This window comes from Anthonomus grandis, chromosome 11, assembly GCF_022605725.1.
Source record: "Anthonomus grandis grandis chromosome 11, icAntGran1.3, whole genome shotgun sequence".
NCBI lineage: Eukaryota > Metazoa > Arthropoda > Insecta > Coleoptera > Curculionidae > Anthonomus > Anthonomus grandis.
Window position 1 is genome coordinate 274,217 of NC_065556.1, and position 26,824 is coordinate 301,040.

The following is a 26,824-nucleotide window of genomic DNA, read 5'->3' on the forward strand; positions in this document are numbered from 1 at the left end:
AACCTGGACAGACGTCACCTAAAAACAAAACCCTTGAGCAAAGTGGCCTTTGTAAAAACAATAAAACATATTACCACAGTAACACACACACATTCAAAACTCACATTACAAAAAAATCTCTTTCGGCCCAACAACTTCAAAATTCTAAGTGGAAAAATTCAAGAAAAAGTTTAAAAGTAACAAAAAAAACTTAAGAAAAATGTCGTGCTGCCCTCCCGCCTGTTGCCCTCCAGCATGCTGTGTCCCTTGCTGTGCGCCTGCGTGCTGTGTCCCCTGTTGTGTTCCGTGTGTCTATGTTCCATGCTGTCTGCCTTGCCCTCCATGTTGCCCACCGTGTCCACCACAGGTAATTATTATATAACACATTTTAGCGAAATTTTGAATATGTTTTGACTTTGCTAAATTTTTATCTAATCATTTATGGCTGGGGACTGATATTTGAATTTCTCCAGATACAATATTAATAGCTCAGTTCTATATATGTTTTTTTCTTTTTTAGTGCTGATATCTGGCTAACTCAATCTGGCAGCATGTCGAGTGGGGCACAAGCATGTGATGACTCTTTTGATGGAACAAATAGCAGTACGTTCTCTAAAAAGAAACTTCTGTGTTGTAAAATGTTATAAAAAGTGAATATACCGGAATAATTTAATAAATAAAGGTTCTTAAAGGTGAAGTATGAGTGTTTCTATTGTTCTAAGTATATATATGCACTGTTTTAAAAATGTATGTGGTGAATGCTTACTTTGAAACTGACATTTATATTATTTACATATACAGGTTAATCCTATGACTTATACCTACTTAACTAAATGGATTATTACTTAAAAAAGGAAATGACTATATAAAGTCCAGTGCAACGATATATTAGAATGGTCACCCGTCAAAACACCAGCATTTTACTTCTCAAACAATGTAAATAGAAGGTGGATGACATTGTTTGGCAGGTGGAATGCTGGTGTTTTGACGGGTGACCATTCTAATATATCGTTGCACTGGACTTTACAAAGAATGATGGCCTTTGCGCAGAGTGTGTGGGTTGCTAGACTCCCACTGGTTGAATACTCTGCAGCAGCAGCATTTGGGACTGCTGCTGCATGGAAGCAAAGAATGCTTGCAGCATGGCTTTCGGGTCTGTACCAGGCGGAGGGGAGGCGGCAGCTGCGGCTGGATGCTGAGCTGTGGTGGGCGCGGCGAGGCGGCTGTTGTCTTGGGTACCCCAGATGAACGGGCGGTCCAGTCGGGTAGCTTTGGCCTTAAGAATTTGCTTCGGGTTCCTGGAGCATCCCAGGGGCCCAATTCTTGACGGTGATAGAATAGAACGATTAATAGAGCATCACTGGGCATCGATCCCTAACTCATCTCTACGCCCTCGCGTCACATCTTAATATTTGGATTCTCGACAGAACATGAGAGAGCAAATTTCAAGGGAAAGCGTAGCCATGTTGCCAAATATTCCAACCAATTATAGAAGGGTATTTTTGACATTTCAGGTTGTGGGGGAGCTTGTTTTTAGTAGTGGGGATAGTTATATGGGCTGTCGGTTTTTTTGCTGTTTAGTGTTTTCGTTTAAGGCTGTTTATTTAGTTTGGTGTTTTTTCTTGTTTTTATTCAATTTTTTTTCATCTTTTAAGATGATAATGATAAAACGGGGTAACTTTGTGGAAGATTATTTCTCGCAATTCTCCAATATTCATTAGCATCTTCTTGGTTTTGCTCAACAATAATATCACACACCAAGATTGCATTTAAGTTCATCTTGGTAGCAAATTAGAAAAGCAGAAATAAGATTAAAAAAACTACTTTAAATAACCGCATTCAAAGACAAAAGAAACAATATACATTCATAAACACCACCACCCCATAAAATAAAACAAAATTTACCAAAATGACACATGACATACAAAGTAAAATTAGTGCGCTTGCGTTACATGCGATATATAAATCGTTCCCCGCAAAAAAGAATTTTAGAAGAAATTTTGGGGTCTCCAGGGAGCAACCTTTCTATCGATTTTCAGTAGAGCGAAGTTCAAGAATACTGATTTTGTGTTTTTAACAGAGCCACACCCCCTTTCTATTAGCTGTTCTACTCCCCGGTTTTCAAGAATTGGGGCCCAGGTAGTTCTCCACAGTTGCCTGGCTGATCTCGTGGTTTGGTGCACCGGCAGTAGCGTGAAGCTGGCCACACTTCACGCATTTGTGTGCCGCCGTGCACCTAGCCTGGGCATGTCCATGGAGTTGGCACCTGTGGCACTGGATTCTCCTGAACTTATTCCGCTGTGCTTCAACCCTGATCCTGACTCCTCTCAACTCCATTAACAAGAAGATTGATTTCTCGGGAGTTGGACCAGGACTAGCGGCGTGGGCTGCCTGTTCCGGTTGTAGTACCGGGCTGCTGAATGAGGGTGGAATCCCAACTTCCTAAGGTCCTCTAGGATGCTCTCGACTGACCAATGCTCGAGAGGTCCTCGGAGGACGATGTAGAGTCTCCTTTCCTCGAGCAGGGAGAAGGAGTGAATGGGCACTTTAGTCGAGTCCAGATAGTTCTGGGCAACTCTGTAGTCATCTATTGTGTGGGGGTGGATTTTGATGCCGTCACATGTGTTGACGACATGACCATGGTGGACTCCTTTCGATTGTAGGGCGGCTGCGACTTCCTCGAACTTTGGCTTCTCCCTTATAGGAGGGCTCTTGGTCTTTGGTGTTGGCGGAACGGGCTCGGGTCTGGGTTCAGGTGGAGTGTTCCTGAACTCAGCCCTGGAGGTGGAGGGAACCTGGGCGGGTTGCTTGGTCGGCTGGAGCTGTGTGATGGCTGGCGTTTTCCTGGGGATCGTCTCCGGGTCTGGCATATTCTTCCTTTTCCTTCTGCTTACGACGGGTTGGAACCCGTCGTCTTCGTCCTGGGGCCCTGCTGGGGTCCTAGGGCATGAACTAGGCTCCTGCGGTGGAGGGTCGGCCATCTCCATGGACTCGACAGCAGGCGATTCCAGGGCAACAAGGGAAGCTTGCACTGCGGGACTGGCCTGTATCGCAGCATCAGGGAAGGGCAAGGCGGATTCAAGAGCCTTTATCCGGCTCTTGAGTGCCTTGGTAATCCGGTAGAACACCCTGCGGAGAGCATTCATTTCCTCATCGTGCCTCCTTCTCGCATTCCTTATGAGTACAACGTAGTACTGCGTCAACTCTTCTTGACTTGACGGCGTTAATCGGAGAATGGCCAGGTCCGCTATAAGCTAGGCCTTGTCCTAGGGGTTCTGTTCTTCTTCATCTGTGTTGTTGAAGTCGGAGAAATCTCCGTCTTCTTCGCACAGGAAAGAAGGGTTGTCTTCAGGTTTTTGAGCCATGGCACTGACTCAATCAACGGACAGAAAGAACAGTGGGTTTGTCGCACTAGTACACTCGGCACTGCCTGAAACTGGTTCAGAGAACACTTCGACGTTGGGTGCAGGTGGTCTGCACTTAACGGAGGACGAACTCTGTATTGGTAAATGCGCAATGTACTTAATATTTAAATAGAAATTGCCTCACCCATTTCTATATTGGCGCGTAAGTTAAGACAAGAAGGGACCTCTCCAGGGTTGCCACCTCTTCCGATTCTTCGATAGATCTACCGACTTAGCCTTTTACTTTACGATATACCGAATTGTCATAGTTTTTTACCGATTTTTTTCTTTAAATAAAATAGGTATTTATGTAATAAGTGTGTAAAATAAAGGACTCGTGCGTAAAAAGACTTTTTTAGGCACTAGTACGTAAAAAGTGAAACTTTACACACCGTGGGAAGTGTGTAAACTAAGTACTTTACGCACGGTAGTAGAAAAAAATATTCTTAAGTATGGTGAGTTATGGCGGCAAATAACACATAACAAAAAAACATTTTTCTACTACCGTGCGTAAAGTGCTCACTTTACACACTTCCCAGGGTGTGTAAAGTTTCACTTTTTACGCACTAGTGCGTAAAAGCAGCTACATCTGCTGTTTCATCAGCTAAGACTGCGTAAGCCATGGTCTTCTGAACCTCACTTATTATATTCTCCTTAATAACTTCGCCACATAAATTTATCAATTCGTTTTGTATTTTTGGCGATGTGTAAACTGCATTGTGACGGCACTCTTCCGGGTGACTCTTTAATTTGTCGTCCCCTGAATTGATTCTCAACTTCAATAAATCTAATAAAACACCCTCATCCTAAGAGGTATATCATGTGTCCCGCAAAATACTATACAAGAAATAATTGATGACAATATTTGTCTGTTTTAATCGATTGCTTTTTGGTGTCCACTTTGCAGTTGGATGTCTACAGGAACATTTTCAAAAAAATGTATTGCAGCATTTGTCGCTGTTAGGTGAAGGTTGGTCGTTGCATGCATCTGGCAGTCTTCATGTATATTTTTAAATTTTATATATGGCCTGACCATAAATGATCTCAAAATTCTTCTCACAATGCTGATGGGCAGAGGGAACCAAAACACAATGCTTACAAAGAGCAACTTTTAGTCGGTTAGAATATACTAGCCATGGCGCATATTGTATCCAACCAAGCATGATTATATTTTCTTTTCACATGGCTTGCACCATTTTCAAAATCTTAATTTCTGGGCGGGATCCAAGAATTTTGTAACAACTCCCTCCTTTTTTCCGTCGATAGCTGGGTAGCCAACCCAACCCAACTAGTTTTGTCATGGTTGTCATTTTCATCGCTTTCGCTTCCACTGCTACTTTCCCGACCTTTTTTCTTTTTTCGTGTGTTGTCCCTAAAAAATGGATACACAAAATTACTCTTACGGTGTTTAGACATAGGACCAAAATACAGGAAATAAAGATGAAGATACCTACGGACTTCCTATCAGTAAAAGTAAAATTGCGATATTCAAAATTAGTTAACTTTGTCGTTTGAACAAAGAAATCAAAATAATCATATTAGGTTTTGTTTTGACTCACCTCTTTCAAAGAATTTCCTGATATCCATTTGACAGAGTAATATTTCCAGTCTCCAATTGTTGCGCAGAAAACGTAAATTAAATTTCGTGTCGCCGCAACTAAACTTTAAAACACTATGGCGCATGAAATATTTCTCGTATTAAACTCCGCCGAAGTGAATTGAGTTGCATTCGTTGTCTCGTTGAACTGAATACTGAGAAGCTGTTTACTGTGACTGAATTGGCTTGCGCTGCCTCACGATCCCGCTTATATATTCAAATACTCCTGCTTCCGAAATACGTAGAAAATACTCGACTCTATTTCCGTCCTTGTCTCATACTTGTTTATTACTGCCTTTCCTTTCCAGCTAGAACGTTCTTCGTGGTATTGCTATTCAACAGAATTTATCGCTATTGACCGTATAAATTGATGATATTCAGATTTCTCTTATTCTCTTTACTGGAAAAAGTACTGTCGTCCGTAACTAGATAGTGCTAGATGTTTCTTTCTCCCATTTATATTCTGCTTTAATCCTAGATGGCTCTGATCTGGTCGGGAGCGGAAACTACGAGATGCTGGTTTCGCGGGGATTTAAATTATATTGAGTCGCTAATAGTATACTATATCGAATGTAGAATATTTAATTACAGATAAAAAAATATCAAATCAAAATATCTAACTGAAAAAGATATTTTGTTTTCAACACTTCATTTTGCGCAGAATAGGTAACACGTTTTTAATTCCCACTTGCCAGGAAAATTGACGTTTATTTCATCTTCTAGGGGGGGAGGCAGCTACCCCCCTTGCCTCTATCTGAGTACGCCCCTGGCTACTACTGAAATATACCAACAGCATTTGCATTCATTATGGGTATTATAAATAATAATAGGTACCTATAACACAAAAATGGAATTTGTAACATAATATTAACAAACGAAAACAAGACCAACGACCAACAAGAAACCAGAGCGTTCCATTTCAAACCGATATTTTCAGGTACTGTAAAAATACCGCCTCTAACCAACGATTCACCAAAGTTATATCCGATTATCCGTTATCTCCGTCGTTTAGTTCTGGCGACGGTAGCGCATATATAATACATATAATACATATTAGGTATTCGGACTTCGGATATTATGATTTCTTCCTTAAATATCTCTCTGCGCACATTAAAAAATTAATTATCTAAATGAAAATGTGTCTTCTTTTTTTATAAATAACACATATAGAGCTTTGTATTGAGTTTATTTGTATTAAAAATTATCTCAAAAAAAAATTAAGTAATTCGGGTAATATTCAGAGAGAAGCTTGGAAAGTGGTCAATGAACTGAGAGGGAAGCAAAGGAATATTTCATCCCTATGGATCAAATATAGAACCTAGTCAATTGAATGAATTTTACTGCACTATTGGTAGGAACTTAGCAAGTAAAATTCCAATTTTTTCTGATTTTCATCAATACTTTGATTACCAATCTGAGTCAAATTCATTATTTTTCTTATCTGTTGATCTTGTAGAACTGAAATAAAATTTAAGAGAAATTAAAAAAAAGAAATCTTCAGGTTATGATGGAATAACTGGGCAGCACCTCTTAAATATTTCTGTTGCGACATTAGATACTTTTGTAAGTGCCATAAATTAGTCTTTTGCTACAGGCATATTACCAGAATGTCTTAAGATAGCAAGAGTAATTCCTTTGCATAAGGGTGGTGATCCTAAAACTCCCTCTAATTATAGGCCCATAGCATTGCTTTTAACTCGGTCCAAAATTAATGAAAAATTAGTAAAAAGCCGCATGGTATAATATCTGACGCAAAAAAATATAATTCTGAGTGAGCAGTTTGGGTTTCAGGAGAACAAAGGAACATTGGATGCCATTTTTTCATTTTTAGAGTCTTTATATCTGGGAGCTTGCTGCAGCGGTATTCTGTGATTTGACCAAGGCATTTGATTGTGTTGATCATGGAGTGCTACTGTGGAAGCTTGAGCAGTCTCTTCAACGGTTTGGCTCATATTTAAGAGATAGGCGACAGAATGTAACTGTAAATGGTGTTTTTTTCAATTTCGTGTTTGTGACCCAACATCTTCAATATTGCGGAGGGTTGTTGGGTGGGGTCAAAAATAAAACAGAAACCTGTTTACCTAATTGTTGATTCTAGTTTGCCCACAATAACACCTACAATTTAACCCATGTTAAAAATAATTCTACGCTCCTATTATAAATGTGTTTTAATTATAACTTAAGAAACCTAGACTTAGTGTCCTAAGGATGACTTAATATAAGTCGAAACGTCGACATTTAGGTAAACAGGTTTCTGTTTTATTTTTGACCCCACCCAACAACCCTCCGCAATATTGTAAATGGTGTATTGTCAAGGGAACAATTTGTTACATATGGTGTCCCCCAGGGATCTACTTTTCGATACTGCTAGTATCAAAAAACACGTCAGTTAAGCAATGTAAACTACTGTGCTACCAGGTCCTTGGGGATATATCCAGTAGAAGTGGAGTATGTCGGGCAATATTGTTAAAAATAAGTCCGGGTTCAAAATTAAAAACGTCGTTAACACAGTCTATGATTGCGCTTTTCTTGGCTTTGGGGATTTTTAATTTTTCCAGAAGGTCCGGTTTTCTGCTTTTTTTTGGCATTCATGCACGACTGATACATTATCAGGAACAGTAAAATTGTGGCCCGAGGACAAGAAATGTGTAGCAAAGGCCGACTTGGTTTCAGTAGTATCAGTGTCTCTAAATATTTGAAGTAAATTTTTTTTAAGCTTCAAATTGGAAATTTATTTTGGAAAGCTAGTTAGATTAAGGTCTTCTACCAGAACTTTGCACTCTGACGAAGGTATACTTGGGAAAAGATTTTTAACATCTAGGGAGAGCAAAATGACATTACTGGGAATGTTGATATTCTTTAAGTAGTTCACAAAGTCTATGGAATTCTTAATCGAAAACTCATTGTTAAATCCAGTTACATCTCTGAGGGTGTCCTTTAACCAAAAAGATAATTTATAACACGGGGAGTTGACGTATGAAACATGTCTTATTGGAACTACTACATGTCTTATTGGAATTCCTTCTTTGTGTACTTTTGGTTAGCCATATAGTGTAGGGGTTCATAGGGTACAAGTTTGATTTTCCAGAATCAAAGTATTCCAGAGTCAAGAGGCATTGACCCAAACAACCCTTAACCTTAGTAAAGAAATTAAGTGTCGGGTCCCTGCCTATCGAAACAAAGTCCTCGCCAACGTTTTCTTCCAAAAATTTTATCTAACTTTAAGGTTGTTATTGTATTTAGTTTCTTTGTTTTTCATTTTTAGGTCTGATGATGCTCTTAATATGAGCGAAATACGTGTAACCTACTACTGTTAGAATTAATAAATACTTTTGAGACCGATACTTTGTGAAGTTCCTTTTAGATTATTGAATCTAGTCTCTTTGAGAAAATGGACTTCTTTCAATAAGAGACTTTTTAGCAGAGAGATTTTAAATGTACTGTATCCTTTTTTAACATGTTTTAATGTTAAAGTTTTAATATTTTATCGATGTATATGTAAATTTAAATTTTAATATTGTAATTTGTTTATTTGTATTATACAAGGTGTTTCAGAACTATGGGATCAAACTTCTAGGGGTTGTTCAGTGTAACAGTAGAATCCATTTGAGTATAGGAACCCATGTCCGGAAATGTGTCACTACGCCACTACGGCCCTAAGACGCGTTTAAATTTAGAAAAAATATTAATTACCTAAATAGGATCTGATGCATTTATTTTTACCTTTTGTATATGATACCATCACAACAATTGTTCAAAATGTCTTCCTCCAACCTCAATACACCGATTTAAACGCCGCACATGATTTCGGCGGACTACACTAGAAATTTGAGCCTCGTTTTGAATGATTTCAAATGCTGCTGTTATTCATCCAATTAAGTCTAGCTCTGATTCTACTGGAGTTTCGTAGACTAAAGACTTTACATGTCCCCACAAGAAAAAATCAAGCGACGTTAAATTGGGTGACCTAGGAGGCCAAGAAACTTCTCCACCTCTGGCATTGCAACGGTGCCTAAACCGCTGAGCCAAATACTCGCGTACTTGTACAGGGTGGCCAAATAAGAATGCGAGGTACTGTATCTGGGAAACTATTCATCGTAGAAGCTTGCGATAAAAATTTTTTTTACTAAAATGGCCAAGAGAATGACCTGGAAAATATTTTCAAGTTTCTAAAATGGCCGCTAGGGGGCGCAACTGCAATCCTGAATCTAGAAAACTGATGTTTCTGTAAATTTTGCTGAATTAACCTAACAAAAAAATAGCTGATTATTAAAGTAGAGACTAATCCGAACCTTTTTTATTTGAATAGTTTTGCTGTATCTCTAAAAATAAAGTGGTGGGGGGTGTTCAAAAGTTGGCTTAAAACACACCCTGTATACTAAAAACGCCTTAGCCGATTTTATCAAACTTGGGCTAGTTAAAAAGAGCTATTATTAAGCTACGAATATTATTATATTTCATGTTTTTTTAGTTTTACATCTCGCCGCTAGAGGGCTTTTTTCGGCTTTCTGACACAAATAACTAATTTTCTTAAAAAACTTAAATGCAATGGTATAAATTTTTTTATACAAAAAAATAGCTTAATGACGCCTAAATATGCTTGCGAAAACCGCATCTTAATATCTTCATCCTAACCTAAAATTTAGGCCAAAGAAAATTTTATATGGAAATCCCTTAATATTTATAAAAACTACAAAATAATTTATTTCAAATCAAGAAATCAAGACAGGTTAAGTCTGGGGATCGCGGAGGCCATGGAAACAGGCTTCCTCTTCCAATCCACCGCTGTTGAAAAATGTTATTAATATGCTCTCGCACATTCCTAGCAAAATGTGCTGGACAACCATCCAACTGCAAAAATAAATTTTGCCGGACTTCCAGTGGCACATCTTCCAGCAACAATGGTAATTGATTTACCAAAAAGTCGAAAAAAACATTGCCATTTAGAGATTGCTCAAAAAAATATGGTCCAATAATGTTGCCTCCAAGTATACCACACCACACATTTAAACTCCAGCGCCCTTGGTGCTGAACTTCACGCAACCAATGCGGATTTTCTGCAGACCAATAATGCATGTTATGCAGGTTGACTCTATCGTCACTATTAAATGTGGCTTCATCGGTCCAAAGAATTTTAAATAAAAAATCTCTGTCCTCGCGTATCATGCCTAATATCCAATGGCAATAGTCCAACCTACGGTCAAAGTCTGCTTCTTCCAATGCCTGATGTAAATTAACATGATATGGGTGCATTCTATAAATATATTTAAAAAAAAGCTGAACTTAAATAAATCCATATATGGCGAGGGCTATTAGAATTTACCTATTGTCCTTCAAAATATTTTGAATCGTTGTTCTTGATATGCCTAATTCAAGGGATAATGCTCTTGTGCTAACATAAGGATTTCCTTCAATATATCCCAGTACGCTGTTAATATTGTCCACATTTCTTCTAATTCTTGGCCGTTGAAACCTAAGCCGAAAACTACCATTGGCTCGTAAGTTCGCCACTAATCGGGGAAAAAATCTAACATCGCAAGGACTTCGATTTGGATATCGAGCAGCATAAACTCTTTTTGCTACTGCAGCATTTTGAAGACATTCAAAATAAACCGCAAGCATATCAACAGCTTCATCGTTCGTAGAACGCATTTTGCAAAAACAAAAAATGCTCAAGTAACGTAAAACTTTTGACAACTTACTATTGACAATTTGAGGAATGTTTATAATTTGAGTAAACATTTGTTTTGTTGCATTTCATGGCCTGCTTTCTAATAATTATTTTTTTCGTATTATATCCATAGTGAATATATAACATAAAATAGGTCTGATTTTTGATATAAGCATTATTAATACTTACCTTTTAGTGATATTAGGTAATATTTTCAAAAATGGTAAATTTTGTTTTCAAAAGTAGTGAATTTTAAAAAATTCCAAAATAATTAGTATAAAAAAATTAAAATTTAAGGGTATAAAATATTCTTTGGCCTATATTTTAGGTTAGAAACAAGATATCGAGTTGCGGTTTTCGCATGATTATTTAGACATCATTTAGCTATTTTTCTATGAAAAAAAATCATATCAACGCATTTAAGTTTTTTGAGAAAATTAGTCATTTGTGTCAGAAAGCCGAAAAAAGCCCTCTAGCGGCGAGATGTAAAACTAAAAAAACATGAAATATAATAATATTCGTAGCTTAATAATAGCTCTTCTCAACTAGCCCAAGTTTGATAAAATCGGCTAAGGCGTTTTTAGTATACAGGGTGTGTTTTAAGCCAACTTTTGAACACCCCTCACCACTTTATTTTTAGAGATACAGCAAAACTATTCAAATAAAAAAGGTTCGGATTAGTCTCTACTTTAATAATCAGCTATTTTTTTGTTAGGTTAATTCAGCAAAATTTACAAAAACATCAGTTTTCTAGATTCAAGATTGCAGTTGCGCCCCCTAGCGGCCATTTCAGAAACTTGAAAATATTTTCCAGGTCATTCTCTTGGCCATTTTAGTAAAAAAAAAATTTTATCGCAAGCTTCTACGATGAATAGTTTCCCAGATACAGTACCTCGCATTCTTATTTGGCCACCCTGTACAGCAAAGTGAGCCGGCGCTCCATCATGCTGAAACCACATTTGCCGTCTAACGTTTAGTGGCACATTTTCAAGGAGTTCTGGGAGAACTTCCTTCAAGAAACGCAGATAAATAGGTCCTGTTAACCGTTCCGGTAGAAGGTATGGCCCAATTAAATAATCATCAACAATGCCTGCCCATACGTTGACAGACCAACGATTCTGATGTTTTCTTGGAAAAATTGCATAAGGATTTTCTTCGTCCCAATCATGGCTATTCCTACTATTAAAAATACCGTCTCTTGTGAAAGAGGCTTCATCGGTCCACAAAACATATCGTAAAAAATTTGGTTGTGCAATGATGTGATCCAGAAGCCATCGACAAAATTGAACTCAAGGATGATAATCAGCTGCAGTTATACCTTGAACTTTCTGGAAGTGGTAAGGATGGAGTTGTTGCTCGTGTAGTACCCGACAGACAGAAGCGTTACTCGTATTCATATTCTTAGCGACGTCACGTGTGCTATTTGATGGTTCATCGGCAACTCGCTGAAGCACCTCTTCTTCAAATTCGACCGTTCTTACGGTTCGAGCAACACCAGTATCATGCTTCTTGGTCTTAAACATGCCTGTCTCAGCGAGCCGCCGATGAACCGCAATAAACTTTTTGTATCCAGGATGCTGTCGTTCGGGATAACGTTCATGATACAACCGCGATGCTGCTCGTGCATTGCAGTTTGTTGCTCCGTATGCCAAATGCATATCCGCCAATTCTTGATCGGTAAAGTTTTCTATAGCAATAAATGTTTAAAAATTATAAGTTATAAAATTTTTAAACATGACATTGAGAATTGATAAGTTGATTTTAAACAATTGTTGTTATGGTATCATGTACAAAAGGTAAAAATAAATGCAGCAGATCCTATTTAGGTAATTAATGTTTTTTATAAATTTTAACGCGTCTTAGGGCCGTAGTGACGCATTTCCGGACATGGGTTCCTATACTCAAACGGATTCTTCTGTTGCACTGAACAACCCCCAGAAGTTTGATCCCATAGTTCTGAAACACCCTGTTACCCTGTATGTTAAATCTAGTTTTATTGTATACTTACTATATTATGGTTTGTTCATTTTTTTTGTTTTTTTTTTTTACAGCTTTGTCAACAAGATTTCTTACGACAATAAAGCTTATATTGATTGATTGTTCATATTTTTAAAAATTTTTATTTCTTTCAAAACATATAACAAAAAGATAGCTTGTAATTATTTATACTAAATTCATACATTAAAATAAACTTAACAGTTTCTTTTATTACAATAAAAATAAAACATCACCAAAAATATCAAATCTACAAGTCGGTTAAATTCCATATTTTTATTTCTCCATCATCGCTACAAGACGCCAAAACTCCCTTTACCACTGGGTTCCACGTAACACAATTCACGTCCTGACTATGGGCTCTTTCCACGTTACACAGAAGACTAAAACTGGGTGCGTTTGGGTCTGATTCGTCATCTTCTTTAAATATTTTTATCGAGTCATCGCCACAAGCTGTCGCAATTAATCCTAAAAAATTCCACTCTGATTTAATCTCTGAAAACTCCTTCGAATAGACCAACTTACCGGTGTTATGGCACCAATCGATATCATAAATTGTTCTTGAATGTATTCCAGAAATCGTGCAAACGCACTTCCAAGTGGGTTCATTGTCAACCGTTGCAACCCCCTCAGGGTTTCCTGGTGGATATTCTTTCCATATTTTTACTGTGCAATCATCACTGCAAGAGGCCAACCTCTTACCGTTTGCTAAAATATTTTAATAAATATTTAATGATTTCTTCATTATAATAAAGTTACCCTCAAAACTTATACTCCAAACAGTAGATTCATGTCCGGTTAATGTTCCACAGCACACCCAGTCCCCATCACTCGCATCTTCCTTAAAAAGTTTAATTGTATCGTCATATGAAGCAGATGCCAGCAAATCTTTTTGAGGATGCCAAACAACCTGCAAGAGAAGTTATGACTCTTAGGCACCCACTCAGCAAATCCAGTTGATTTATTACTTTTTTAACGTCTTGGGCGTGTGCATTTAAAACAGCGGCGCAGTCATATTCATTTTCCTCTGCCACCTCCCAAATCCAGACCGATTTGTCTCGACTGCACGTGGCTAAATACTGACCTGACTTGGCCCATGCCACACTTTTAACTTCATTTTCATGACCCTCTAAGGTGGCATTACATTCAAACTGTCCCCCCTGTTTGTCCCATATACACGTTGTTGCATCGAAACTGGCGGAAGCTAAAAGTTAACAAGAACAGTTTCTAGACAAATGCTATTATTTTAATTCAACTGAAAATTTGTCACCGGATTCAAACCACCGTCCTGCTTGTTTATTTATTTATTTGTTACAAAAATCAACAGCCACAAGGCCACTTACAGATACTAACTTAACATACCATAAAAAGTACTGTAATAAATAATAATTTTAACAGTAAACACATAGATGAAGTTGTAAAAGCATCATTACAAACTCTTGGTTTTATCATAAGGTCCACAAAAGATTTTCTGAATTTGGAAAGCCTTATTACTTTATACAGGGTGTCCGGAAGCTAGATGCAATCCTTTAAGGGGGTGATAGCTGACTTAATTTCAAACATTTTAAGCTAAATATGTGTAGATCGAAATTTGTTTATAAATTTTTTATGGCAATTTTTGCATTTTTCTCCAGAAATACCAAAATTTCACACTTAAACGGTAATAGAGCGCAAGTTACAATTAGTATCGGAGTTTCAAAGTTTATTTTGTTTTTCTATTAGCCAACTTTTTCTATTTAAGCTCTGCTGCAATAAAATTGGTGCTCCAGACCTTTTGGGTGAATTAATTTTTTTTGTACCTCCTATATGCACAAAAAGGCAAGTTCAATTTTATCTTGAGAATACCCGTACCAATTTGACCAGAAATGCTCCTTTATACTGAGCCTGTTCATGGTTTAACACACTAAATAGTGAGAATGACATTGACCTTTTTAATGGCTCTACAACTGCTTTTAAAAAAAAGGTGATGCAAGCATTCTCTTCTGCAGCATAAATTATTGGTTCTCAATTGATTATAGTTAATTCATTAAAATTCTTGATTTGGTCAAGTGGTTTGGAGGGCTGGAGGTGTTTTGGGTGCTTTGGGTCAGTTTCAGGGTAAGTTTTTTTCTTTCTATTGTACTACTCATAACTACTTTTAGGGGGGTTTACTTTTGTTACATGCATAGTTTGTTTAAGTTTGTTAGTTGTATTTTTTTGTTTTGTTACCACATTACTCATAATTATCTTTTGTATTGAGATTTTCCTGTTGGACAATAAATGAATAAGTAAATAAAATAAAAGGAAATAGAAAAATGAGCAAATACACAAGACGCATAATAACGCAAAAATTCCCCACCATAATAAAATACAATAACAAATCCCCAACACATAATTGATCAGTTCAGTTCTGTTTTAGTGTATTTAGTATTATTTTTTTTAAACTGATTCAGACTACTTGAATCAATGTCAATATCGGTTAAGCATATAAGTTAAAATATTCACAAAGTTTATAAATGGGAGAATTTTTATACAGGTTAGTTTGTGCATAAGCCAGATAAAAAAACTAATGGATGGTGACTGTTAATTTTATTTAAAGCAAAAGGTAACTAACTGACTAAAAATCTCAGGACAATCTATTTTATTTTTCAGTGTTTTGAAAAGAGTGCACAAAAATATTCTAATTCTTCTTTTACTCAGACAGTCTATCAAAAACCTGCAGTAAATGATCATTATCACAGCCTCTCTGGGGATATATACCAAATTTCCTAAAATACATGCACTTCAAAAACCTTCTCTGAAAGCCATTGCCATCCAGATACTGTACTGGGGTCATATTCCAAGATTGGCTAAACTAAGCTATCAAAAAGATGGAGACTCACTTAAACACTTAGCTCCTTGGTGGTTCTGATAATAAATCCAGAAATTTTTTGGGCATTTTCTACTTTAGATAAAATGTGTTTAGAAAATGAAAGAATCGAGTCAAAAATCACTCCTAGATCCCTCTGTTGGGGTACTCTTTGAAGTTGTTCATCATTAAAGGTGTAATTAAAAATTATGGAATTACTATTTAGAGTAAATGACATACAGGCAGACTTATTGACATTTAATCTGAAGCCCTTTAATTCGCACCAGTTCACAACATCGCAAAATTCATCTTGCAAAACCTGACAATCATTCTCAGACTGAATCTGAAGGAAACACTTGAAATCGTGGGCAAACAATAATCCCTTTGCATTCTTAATATTGCAAGTCAGGCCGTTGACAGCAGCCAATAACAAGACTAGTCCAAAATTGGAGCCCACCAGAAGTACTTTTGAAGATCCACGACTTGGAACCTTTAATTTCAACGTATTGAAACCTACAACTAAGGTATTACTGAATTAGGCAAGTCATAGAAGATGAAGACACAACTAAGTCTGATAAAGATTTCAGGATTGTACAGTGTATCACTCTATCAAATGTTTTCTCCATATCCGTATAGGTAACATCAACTTGGCATTTTTCATTAATAGCTTCATGGACATTGTTTAAAAGGGTGCCATTGATAGAAAAGAGGTCTAATCAATTGAGGCCCTATAGACTGTAAAATTTATAGGTTGCGATGGTTCACGTACCTTTGGACGGTTTTACACCACAGCCTGCTGACTTAAAAATATAAAAGTGATTGAATTAAATTAAAAGTAAAAAGACTTACCTAGGGGTCAGTCAAGATCAGGATAACACAGGAGGTTTTTACGGAAGGCGGCACGAACACTGGTCGTAATAATGGTTATTAACAGTAAGACGATCTAGTACCGAGTGTGTTTCACCTTGATTCCCCGCGTCAGTCTTTTCGGTACTTGCGTGTGACGTATTATTTGGGTATGTACCAGGTTTGTAGTAAAAGTAAAGAATAGCAAGTAAGGAAATATTATAGGGAGAGGCGAGGAAATAAGGCAAATCTCAACATTCATTATGTAAAACAAAAAATATTAACAGCAAGAAGCGATACTTTGAATGCACTTAAGAATATAACTTATAGAACTAAACTAAATCAAACTAAGTATTAAACTAATCAATAAAGTGAAATTGAGGTGACGACAAGAACAGAACAGACATATTGACAGAATGAGACAAGACTAGTGAAAGTTGATTTTTTGGGCAAGAACCCATGTTGACATGAAGTAATGCAACCAGCTATCATTCACTAAATAGGCGCTCAAAGATAATCAATTCCAAAACTTTGGAAATAAAGTTCATAACAGTAATTCGGTTATAGTTCTAAACTTCATCTCTAGAGCCAGAGTTGTATATAGGAATTATTTTGATAATTTTCCACCTATCTGGATAACTTGTGAAGTGTGGAGAATATTATTAAAAAGATAAGATAGCGGCTTCAACAAATGGTCACGGCAACCCTTCAATAGATGAGCTGGAATGCCATCTGAACCAATAGTCTTATTCCATTTAATTTCGTTGATGGTATTTATAATCTCATCCACCAGTGGACCACAAAAAAAGGACATGGGTTAAAAGGCAAGCATGGTAAATCGTTATTAATATAGACGGACTTTCAACCTTTGCAACCGATGAGAACTTAAATAAATCTTGTACCCAAATGTCATTTCCTCCATGATATCCGCCGAATCTCAGGATTCCACAAAGGACCAAAACATTCTGGGATTTGTTCGTAACACAGATAGATAGTTGGTGTAGGCAGCTTTAATTTTAGATTTAACAAAGGCTCTTGTCAAATGGTATCAGGACTTCCAGTAGAGAGATCTGGATTTTCTTAATTTCAGATAAAGTTTATACTTAAGCTTAATAAGTTTGATAATTTCAATGGTAAACCACACTGACGTGACTTAGGTACTGTCGTACTCTGTTGTAATGTTGTAAAAATTTCCTTAAGTGCAAAATAAAAAGCTTCAGTGACAATATTAACATCAGTAGATACCTCAAGATGTTCCCAATTCTTTGGCTAACCTTGCAATGTCTAGGGCGTTCTTTACCTTTAAGGAAAACATCTAAACACGGATGGTGAGAATCAACAGGTACCAAAGAATTCTCAACACCATCAACCCCAACATACACCAAAAGTACACCATTACTGTTTCCGATTTGGTTTACTTGGAATAAATTGTTAAAAGAAATAAATGACTTAAGAGCATTTAAACACAATACAGCCACTAAGGACGAAATATACTACAATGACATACAAGCAGGAAATATCACCAAGTGATATGCTAATATACAATGCTTCCTGATCAGCATCAAAAATTTTAATTTCAATAGCAATGAAGCTGTCTTTGATTGCAAACAATACACTACTGCCCTGAGATTTATCTGTTATTATTCTACTCCTATTCCTTTTTAAAATAAGTCTATCCTTAAAGCTAAACTCTACATTACTAATGGAATCATTCAACTGTGTCTCCGACAGTACAACCAAGTCAAAATCATTAAGCAATAAATTACTATTAAGTTGGTTTAATTTTGTTTTTATGCTCCTACAATTTTGACAAAATATAGATAAATCATTAGTTAATTGGCGGCTATTTCTCTTAATTAATAGTGAAAATTTATACTAGAAGAATTATTGACATTTTGGCTAATAGAAAGAGCACTATAAACAGAAAAAGATAATAGTGAAGAAACAGTTATTTAAAATTCTCTACATGTTTCGGGCACAGTGGTCTCCCTCATCAGAGTAAAGGGTTTAAAATTGGTATTGGATATACGCCCCAGATCATCAAAAGCCCTCTATTTGTTTTTTTTTTCCGAAACATGTAGGGAATTTGTTTAATAAATAAGTGGAGGGACACTGCAGGATTTTCATTTTGCCTTAGGAAAAGATAAGTCAAAGCTGCAGTCACCGTCAGTTCATTTACCATAAATTGGGGGTCGATACAGGTGTGTCATCGTTACGTAATATATTATCAAGGTTGGGTTGACTGACCATCATATTATTAAGCCCAATATATAACAGGTTTTTATTATGGGGATAGTAAATAGCCGAACTTATCAGTGCCGATAATTTATAGTTTGATTGTCTGTTGCCTTGCGCATTACAACTATTAACCCAATTAATTTGATTGGAAGAAAACTTGTCAAAATTGAAAAGTAAATCACTAAGCCTATTATTACATATATACCCGGCAAAAAGAAATACAATCGTCTTTGCTAAAATCCTTGGCTAAAATTTCAACATTCTTCGAGATATTATTAAAAAAGAGCAAAAGGTTTAATAAAACTTTGGACAGCAAATGATTTATCAAGTTGATTTCTTAAATTGATGTCGAAACCCCTACCCATCTGATCACACAGAAGAAGCAGTTGTTTTTGACAGCTGTCGATGAATCCATCGGTATCAGCTGGAACAGAGTTTTGGAGAAAAAGTTGTTTATTTAAGTTTATAACACTTTGAATTGGTCTTCATGTTCTTCACTTAGCCGAGATTTGTCATGCTATGATGAGTCCCTACTATGTTTAAGATCTTTAATCTTATCATCGAGTGATTCCAACTTATCGACCAAGGACCGGTTTATCTCCGACAACTCGGCGTTTTTGGTTTGAAGTCTAATAAATTCCTTTTTAATTATAATCAGTTAATCCTTTAATGTTGGTATCCCGGCTTTAACTGCCAAAAAGACTTCATTGTCCAATGCTTTAGTTCGCATCTGGAGCCGTTTGATGTGATCATCTTTTAATTTATTTTCCCCAATTAATCCATTAATTTCGGATCCAAGATTTGATTTTAAGTCACTGATTTCTGCCTAAAGTTTAAAAATATATTTGGTGTTTTGATCGAATTGAATTTTGAGAGATTCATACTGTTGGGATATGTCAGTGATGGGGAACACATCTTTGCAACTGTTACAATAAAAAGAGATTGACCTGTTCTGGATCGTCAAAGCATCAATCTTAGAAAAGTCTGCAATGGTAATAGGCAATTCCAGAGCTCAATAATTTTAACATTAGGACGACGTTTAAAATGCATACTTTATTGCATGATGCACAGCTTGAATCAATGTTGAGTAAAATTCTTAGACAACTTTTCTGAGAATGACCCCACAAAAACAACACATGATTAAAACAAAAAAAAAACTTGTCTTAGGGAATGAACCTACTGGGATCCTGTTGATTGTTTATCTATTGATGTAGTGTGATAAACTTTCAAAGAACAATGGATTTAAGGTTTCTTCATCTTTTGGAGGTTGCAGGCATGAAAATAATAATTATCATGTTTTGAAAAAGAAGAAATGTAAGTTATTATTTTTACAATGCAACTGATGTGGAGATAATAATAAGTTGCTGTCAAGAATATTTTTAAGGGAAATGAGGTGCAAAAAGCTTTTAAAAGTTTAGTTGAAAAAAAGGTGCAGGTCCAAATGAAATACCAGCTATCTTTGCAAAAAAATGTTATAGTACATAAAATGGACAGAAAAACCATGTTGAACACTATAGGCCAATTAGTAAGCTTTGCACTTTTTCTAAACTTATTGAAAAGCTGGTGTATCTGTACCTTTTTGATTTTGTCATAGGTGATATAATCGCTGAGCAGTATGGATTTTTAGAGAAAACGAATGTAGAATTGAATTTAATTGAGTGTTCTCAATATATGAATACATATGAATATGAATATATATGAATCATTTGATTCCTTTTATCAAGTGGATGTAATATATACAGATTTCAGCAAGGCCTTTGACAGGATTAGTCAAAATATTATGATACAGAGGTTGGCGAAGGTAGGAATCTTTGATCTGTTTGTTCCTGTTAAAGTATTTAAAGCATCTCATAAATTTCCACAGTGGTTTTGCAAGAAACATAAGAACTTAATTTATCAAAAAAAGATATTACATAAAAATATAAACAGATTATAGCCACTTTAGCAACCTGAGGAAACAATGTCATCAGTTATCAAAACATTGCTTTAAATTTTTTACATATAAATTTGAAAATTTTGGGATTTTGTATGCTCTAAATGTAATTCTAGCACTGTGCCACAGTTTATGCATTTTGCATACAGCTGAACAGGGTTTTGATATAGCCAACTACTTTACAAAATTTTTTACTTTAGTATATACTAAAAATCATCCTAATCTCAATCCAGATTCTTATATGAATGATCAAATAAGTATTCATGAGAGTCTTGATGTAATAAACATAAGTGCACTTGAATTAGAAAAGACATTAAACTCTCTAGATCTAAGCAAGGGAAAAGGCCCTGATGGAATCCCCAACAGAGTTTTACAGTTTTGCTCCCATACTATTTATTACTCTTACAAGCCCCTACAATCTGGCTATTTTGGTGATTTCCGGAAACTCTCATACATCACAACCACATATAAAAATAGACAGTGTTCATTTCATGTTGGATTTGTCAACCTATTTTCAAGAAAAAATATTGCTTAAGCAACATGGTTTTATGCTTGGACTTTCTGTTGATACAAACTCGTCTGTTTTTAATAACTCTATCTTTGAAAACTTTGAGGAGCATCATGAAACTCATGCAATATACACAGTTTTTAGCACAGCCTTTGACCAGATCAGCTATGTAGCAGAGAAAACTTTCTGATTATGGTCTGTCTGGTCTGAGCTGGATTGCTTCCTATCTATCTGACAGATGGCAACAAGTTAACACTGGCAATCATTTGTCCAATCCTTTTAATGTAATATCTGGGGTCGCAGCGCATAACAGTTGGGTCCCCTTCTGTTTGTCATATTCATAACTGACTTAGGCACTTAGTGTACACAATGCTATTAATGCAAATTTATGAGATTTAGTTGCCTAATAAGTAAAATGCTAGTACAATATTCGATCCATAATGTAATTCTTGAAGAGGTTAGTGTAATTAAGGATTTGGGAGTTTACCTGGATACCTCATTTACCTTACATTCTCACTTTGATGAAATGATGATAGAATTCATTAAGAGGACATTTCAGGATTTTAGTAATGTGTTTGCACTTAAAACATTATATGTCACCTTTGTTATGCCTTTGCTGGAGTTTGGAAGTATTATTTGGTGTCCTTACAACCAAATACATATTGAGAGAATTAATAAGATTCAAAATAAGTTTCTCAAATATTCTAGTTATAGGTAATCAGGAATAAATCTTACTTATGAGATAAAAATGTCTTATAATGTCTTAAATCTATTAACTGACAAAATGGAATATTATGATGTGTGCATAATGCCCTGCGCACCTGGCAACTATTAAAATTCATGTACTGGCATGCCACACTCACAACCAAATCCTCTTACATGGTCAGCACTATAGAACATCTTATTTAGTTTATTACACAGTCAATAAAATCTTCTCCACTGTTAACAAGTATGGTGCAGAGCAGTCACTGAATAAGTTTAAATTAGCAGCTAAAAAAACTTGTACTTTCCTATATTTAAATTTATTATTATTGTAACTTAGATCTAACCTTAACTCTGTAAAATGTATGTTACATTAATAAATAAATAAATGATTTTCATTGGGTTAATATTTGAAATATTTGCTTCAGTAAAAGTAAATAAATAATCCCAAATCTTACCCAGAAGATTTCCACAAGGTGACCATGCAACTTGTCGTATAGTCCTCTTATGTCCATCTGTAAGCACTATTTTATTACTCCATTTGCCTAATAAATCTTTGGCCCAGATTTTTATGGTCTTGTTCTCTCCACAAGAAGCCAGTGCATCTCCTTTAGGGTGCCAACTGAGGTTCCACACTCTTCCGGAGTCCTTTTTTAAAGTTTGGATTAACTCTAGTTTTGCCATAGTATGACTAGTGCAATTTTTCACTTATGAATTAATCGACAAAGTCAATAAACATAAATCAACAAATAACATATAAAGAAATACAAGTCTATAAAAATAAAATTATAAGTTTGCTTATCCCTGATTATTTTTGACAGCCAAAACAAATATTAAAAGTTGAGGTTAGGTTAGGTTGTCATATTAATAGCAAATCCACACTAGACCGGTTTCAAGTGATACAGTCCAATAATTACTCTCTTTACTTGCGCAAAAAAAAATATTGCAAAATGAATATAATATAAAGCACACAAAATCCATCACAGTTAATTTTTTACTTTGAAATTTAGTTTACTGGCAGATAATTTACCCCTTTAGTATTAACACAATCTTAGGATCCACGATCGTTTTTTTTTGAAGTCTGCTAATTATTTTTCATTCAGGGTATTGTCAATGTACTATTTAAATTACGAGACAGTTTTACCACTAACCAAAACTCTTTATTTTTACTCTCGACACATGTTTCGCTAACGATGTTAGCATCTTCGTGAGAAGATTAAAACTAAACTAAAACTACTTACAAATGGCCTTACATACTAATGATGTAACTAATAGAGATAAAATCTTAAGCACTAACTAAACTATATAAATGACTATAAGGGATTGGATGTTTATCCCTGTTAAGAATGTTTTTTGATTTTTGAATATTGCTAAACTGTTGTATGCATCTAATTTTCTATTGTTATTAACTGGTTTAAGTAATTTTTAGTTATCTATCCCTACATTGTTAATATTGTTGGGAGAATCAATTATCACTGCACTATGATCTGAGATATTGAATTTATAAATAGATGTAAACACTAGAAGGGTTATTTGGTATTTACACCCCAAAAAAAAGTCACTATTCCCAAAAATCCAATTTATTAAGCCGACTACTTTACAGATGACGTAATTTTTATATGAACGTGACCGAAGAATCTCTCATACTCCTTTTTACAGTCGCAGCAGCTTTTCCCTATGGCGGCATTTGACCTTACCTCGGCCATACTGCTGACTTAACATTTTGGTGGTATAAACTGGGTGTTTTAAATTATCTGCTTACATAGATGCTCTGGAGCACACTAAGCATGAAAATATATTATTAATATAAGGTGTTCCATTTGAAAAAAGGTTTGAAATTCATAAAATTTGAATGATTGATGAACTACGTCGAACACCCTGTATATGACAGAAATCAATCATTTAAGTAACAGTACTCCTCCATTCTTCTAGAATCCGAATTTAACCTAATATATTGACATTAAATTAATATTTTTGATGTCAAGATGAAATTAAATAATTAATGATTTTTTGTGACAAAGTAGCCATATTTAGCGTATATACTAAGTAGTCTAAGGCACGAACTTAATAAATATACCTAGACTGTCAATTCAATGAAAAGTAAATGACCACTACTAGGTGGCCGCCATTTTCGTGATTGTGTCTTTTCGATGTTGGTCACTCTGACAAATTTCAGTTGTGCCAATTGTAGGAAAACAAAACAATTAAAGTTTTTGGGAGGTTATGTTTACAAATACAAAATAGAAAGTTACATTTAGTTAAGAATTTAAGATAGTTACGTTAGATCTGCGATTTTTCTTGTACTTCTTCAAGAATTTCGTTAAAATTGATGAGAGAAAGTAATCCTCACCTAAAATGAGACAAAATTTCAATTAACTTGGGATAGATGCATGCACTTTAAAATATTTGTTTTATTGTTCTGATAATCATAAATCTTATAAACCTAAACTTATTCTTGAATCTTATAAATTCTAATATCATGAAAATGATGGTCTTCGTTTAAATTTTTGCTTGTATTAACAAATTCAGATAAAAATACTTTTTTTTTTTTTAATTTTTACCATTACGACTTTTACTTTCCTTATATGTACAGTGTTTCCACTTAATAGGTACAACAATCAATAAAAATCAAAATATAGATGATTTTATGAGAAAGTTTGTAATTAGCAAGGGTTTATATAGTAAAAATAAACAACTCTATAAATGATTCTATCATAAACAACATAGACAGACAATTCACTATAATTCGGTTTTGAGAAACAGTGAACCAAATACGTTTAAATAAGGATGGTGATACAATATCCACGTATTAAATAAGGAGGAAGCTACATCACCTGTTGCAGACGATATACCCAATCATGTCGTTTACAAATCGCCAAAAAATAGGCCATCCGCTATACTCACAATTAAGAATGTCGTGAGATATATCCACAGCGTGAACCACCCATTTTTATTCACAAACCAGTGAAGACAACAAACGGCGGAGAAAAACGTCGACTCGCCCGCCATTGTCAACCAACGCCTGAATAAAAAAGAGAATCAGCAAAAAATGGACGTATCTGACGGATACCTGACTGATAGGTTCACGAAAAGCGAGGACTACAGGAGATCAAGAAGCAGACAAGAGAGAGAGAGAGAGCGGACGACTTCTCAAAGTTCAAAAAACCTCCATCAAAATCCCGTACCGATCCCAGACTGTCCAAAACACTTAAAACCCCTCCAAACCCCGACCTGGGAGCTGGCAAAGCGACACCACAGAGTGCGGAGCTGAGGCAAAGTGACGAACGAGTTGGTAAACTCGAGGAGAAGATTCGGGAAAGAAAGAGAGTTGCTGATTGGGGGAAGGGCAAATGAGATTTACGAGGTAAAATTTCTAAACTCACAGCTTACCGAGAAACTACATCTTTTTGGATACAAGATAAATAAGTTGATCTCATAAAACCTTTCTCTCAAGAAGCAGATCTTCCACTTAAGTGGAAAACTCGAGGAGGTGTTGAATCAAAATAAAGCCCTTACTAACAAAAACACCCAAAGATCATAGAGCACTTACAGAACTTCTCAAGGAAGAGGGAATGGAATTCCATTCCTTCTTCCTTGAAAAGGATACGGAACTGAATTTGATACTGAGGGGACTAGATCAAAATTTTAAATTGGAAGAAGTGGAGGAGGAACTAAGAATGATGGGGTTCAAGCCGCAGGAACTGGGTTAGTTTAAAACCGGCCCAGGCCGCAGAAGGCCTACGGACCTCATCAGGTTCCTCGTCCTAAAAGGGCAAGAGGCCGTGTTTGAGATTGAAAACATTTTAAACATTAGGGTCCGTGTAGAGCGCTTAAGGATCCATACTATAGATAACAGGAAGCAAATTGGGCAGTGTCATCGTTGCCAAGAATACGGACACGTCATGAGCAATTGCAATGCAAAGCCGCGTTGCCACAAATGCAAGGGCGATCACCTCTACTCAGATTGTGAAAAAAATAGAGCAACCCCGGCAGAATGTTGCAATTGCGGTGGCGACCATCCGGCGAGTTATTGGCGCTGCCCAAAAAACCCTAACATAAAAAATATAAACAAACAAAAAAGCTTCGCTGAGACCTTGAGAACGACCTACACGGACTCTAACATCAGGAGAGCGGAGCCAAAGGAAGGCACTTCACAATCGCTTATGAAACGTCCCGAGTTTCCTGTCAAAAACACGAACTTCATAAATCTTCTAAGTGTGCCTGACGGGTTGTTGGAAAAAGAAATCGACAACCTGATGGCAAAACTTGAAAAATAAAATTCAAACCCGGCGTTCAAACTACTACTAGGAGCCGAAGTCTAAGTCCTCACAGTGCTCATTAACTTCCTTCTTAGGTGTTCAAATCCCAATTCCCATCCGTAGTAACCAATAATCCAAACGCCAAAAACTCAAAACATCACCCAAGAACACCATAAAAGACCTACGTTCACACCTCCGCCCGATCTTCTCTCATCAGCAAAAAGTTCCGTAGTCTTGGGGGGCTTGAGGGGCGTGTCTAATAACATCACACCCAGACCTTATAAATACATGAAACCAAACCTTATCAATCCCGACCAGTAGAGATGAGCAATTCGGTGATTTATTAGGAACGGCGTAATTAGCTACCATGATTCGGCAATCATCGGTCTTTTTTCAAACGGTGACCGTGATCACTGTATTTTTAATATTTACATTTAAGGAGTCGCCTGGTGGCGGGCCAACTGACCGGGCTGTGGTTAAAAGGTGTAAAAATATGAGTCATCACTCATACGCATTTAGCTTGAAGTCGTTCCATGAAAATGTACACTATTTGAACGGTAACGTGAAATATCGCTCATCTCTACCGACCAGTCGGTTCCTATGCTCCGAGCGAGTCAAAAGTCGAAGCACCTAGATGCGACCCAGAATTATAAAAAGAAGCCGCCTAATCTCGATGGAAGTACCATTTCAAAAAACCGGCAAGAGCCTCGATGCTAGCCCGGATTAATCAGTCCAAAAAACAACAACAATTGAGAATGTTATTTAGAGTCAGTCATATCGAATCGTGATTTTAGAATCCCAATGATTGTTTAAAAACAATGTCAATGAAAAAAAATTAATTTAATTCGTGACAGGTCAAACGTCA

The 26,824-nt window shown here is 36.1% G+C and overlaps 1 protein-coding gene and 1 long non-coding RNA gene across 2 annotated transcripts; one reads left to right on the plus strand and one right to left on the minus strand.

The window, feature by feature from the left end:
- The first annotated feature begins 87 nt into the window (after positions 1-87).
- Positions 88-676, plus strand: LOC126742186 (uncharacterized). The gene is made up of 2 exons (XR_007662503.1): positions 88-346; positions 500-676. It is a non-coding gene; the product is annotated as an uncharacterized LOC126742186 (long non-coding RNA).
- A 12,162-nt stretch (positions 677-12,838) lies between these two features.
- Positions 12,839-22,524, minus strand: LOC126742181 (probable cytosolic iron-sulfur protein assembly protein Ciao1). The gene is made up of 5 exons (XM_050448758.1): positions 22,159-22,524; positions 13,615-13,850; positions 13,406-13,556; positions 13,172-13,354; positions 12,839-13,114 (listed from the first exon to the last, which is right to left on the minus strand). Exons 1-5 carry the CDS (start codon positions 22,382-22,384, stop codon positions 12,897-12,899), a joined length of 1,014 nt encoding a protein of 337 aa, XP_050304715.1. The 5' UTR covers positions 22,385-22,524; the 3' UTR covers positions 12,839-12,896.
- Positions 22,525-26,824: the final 4,300 nt, after the last annotated feature.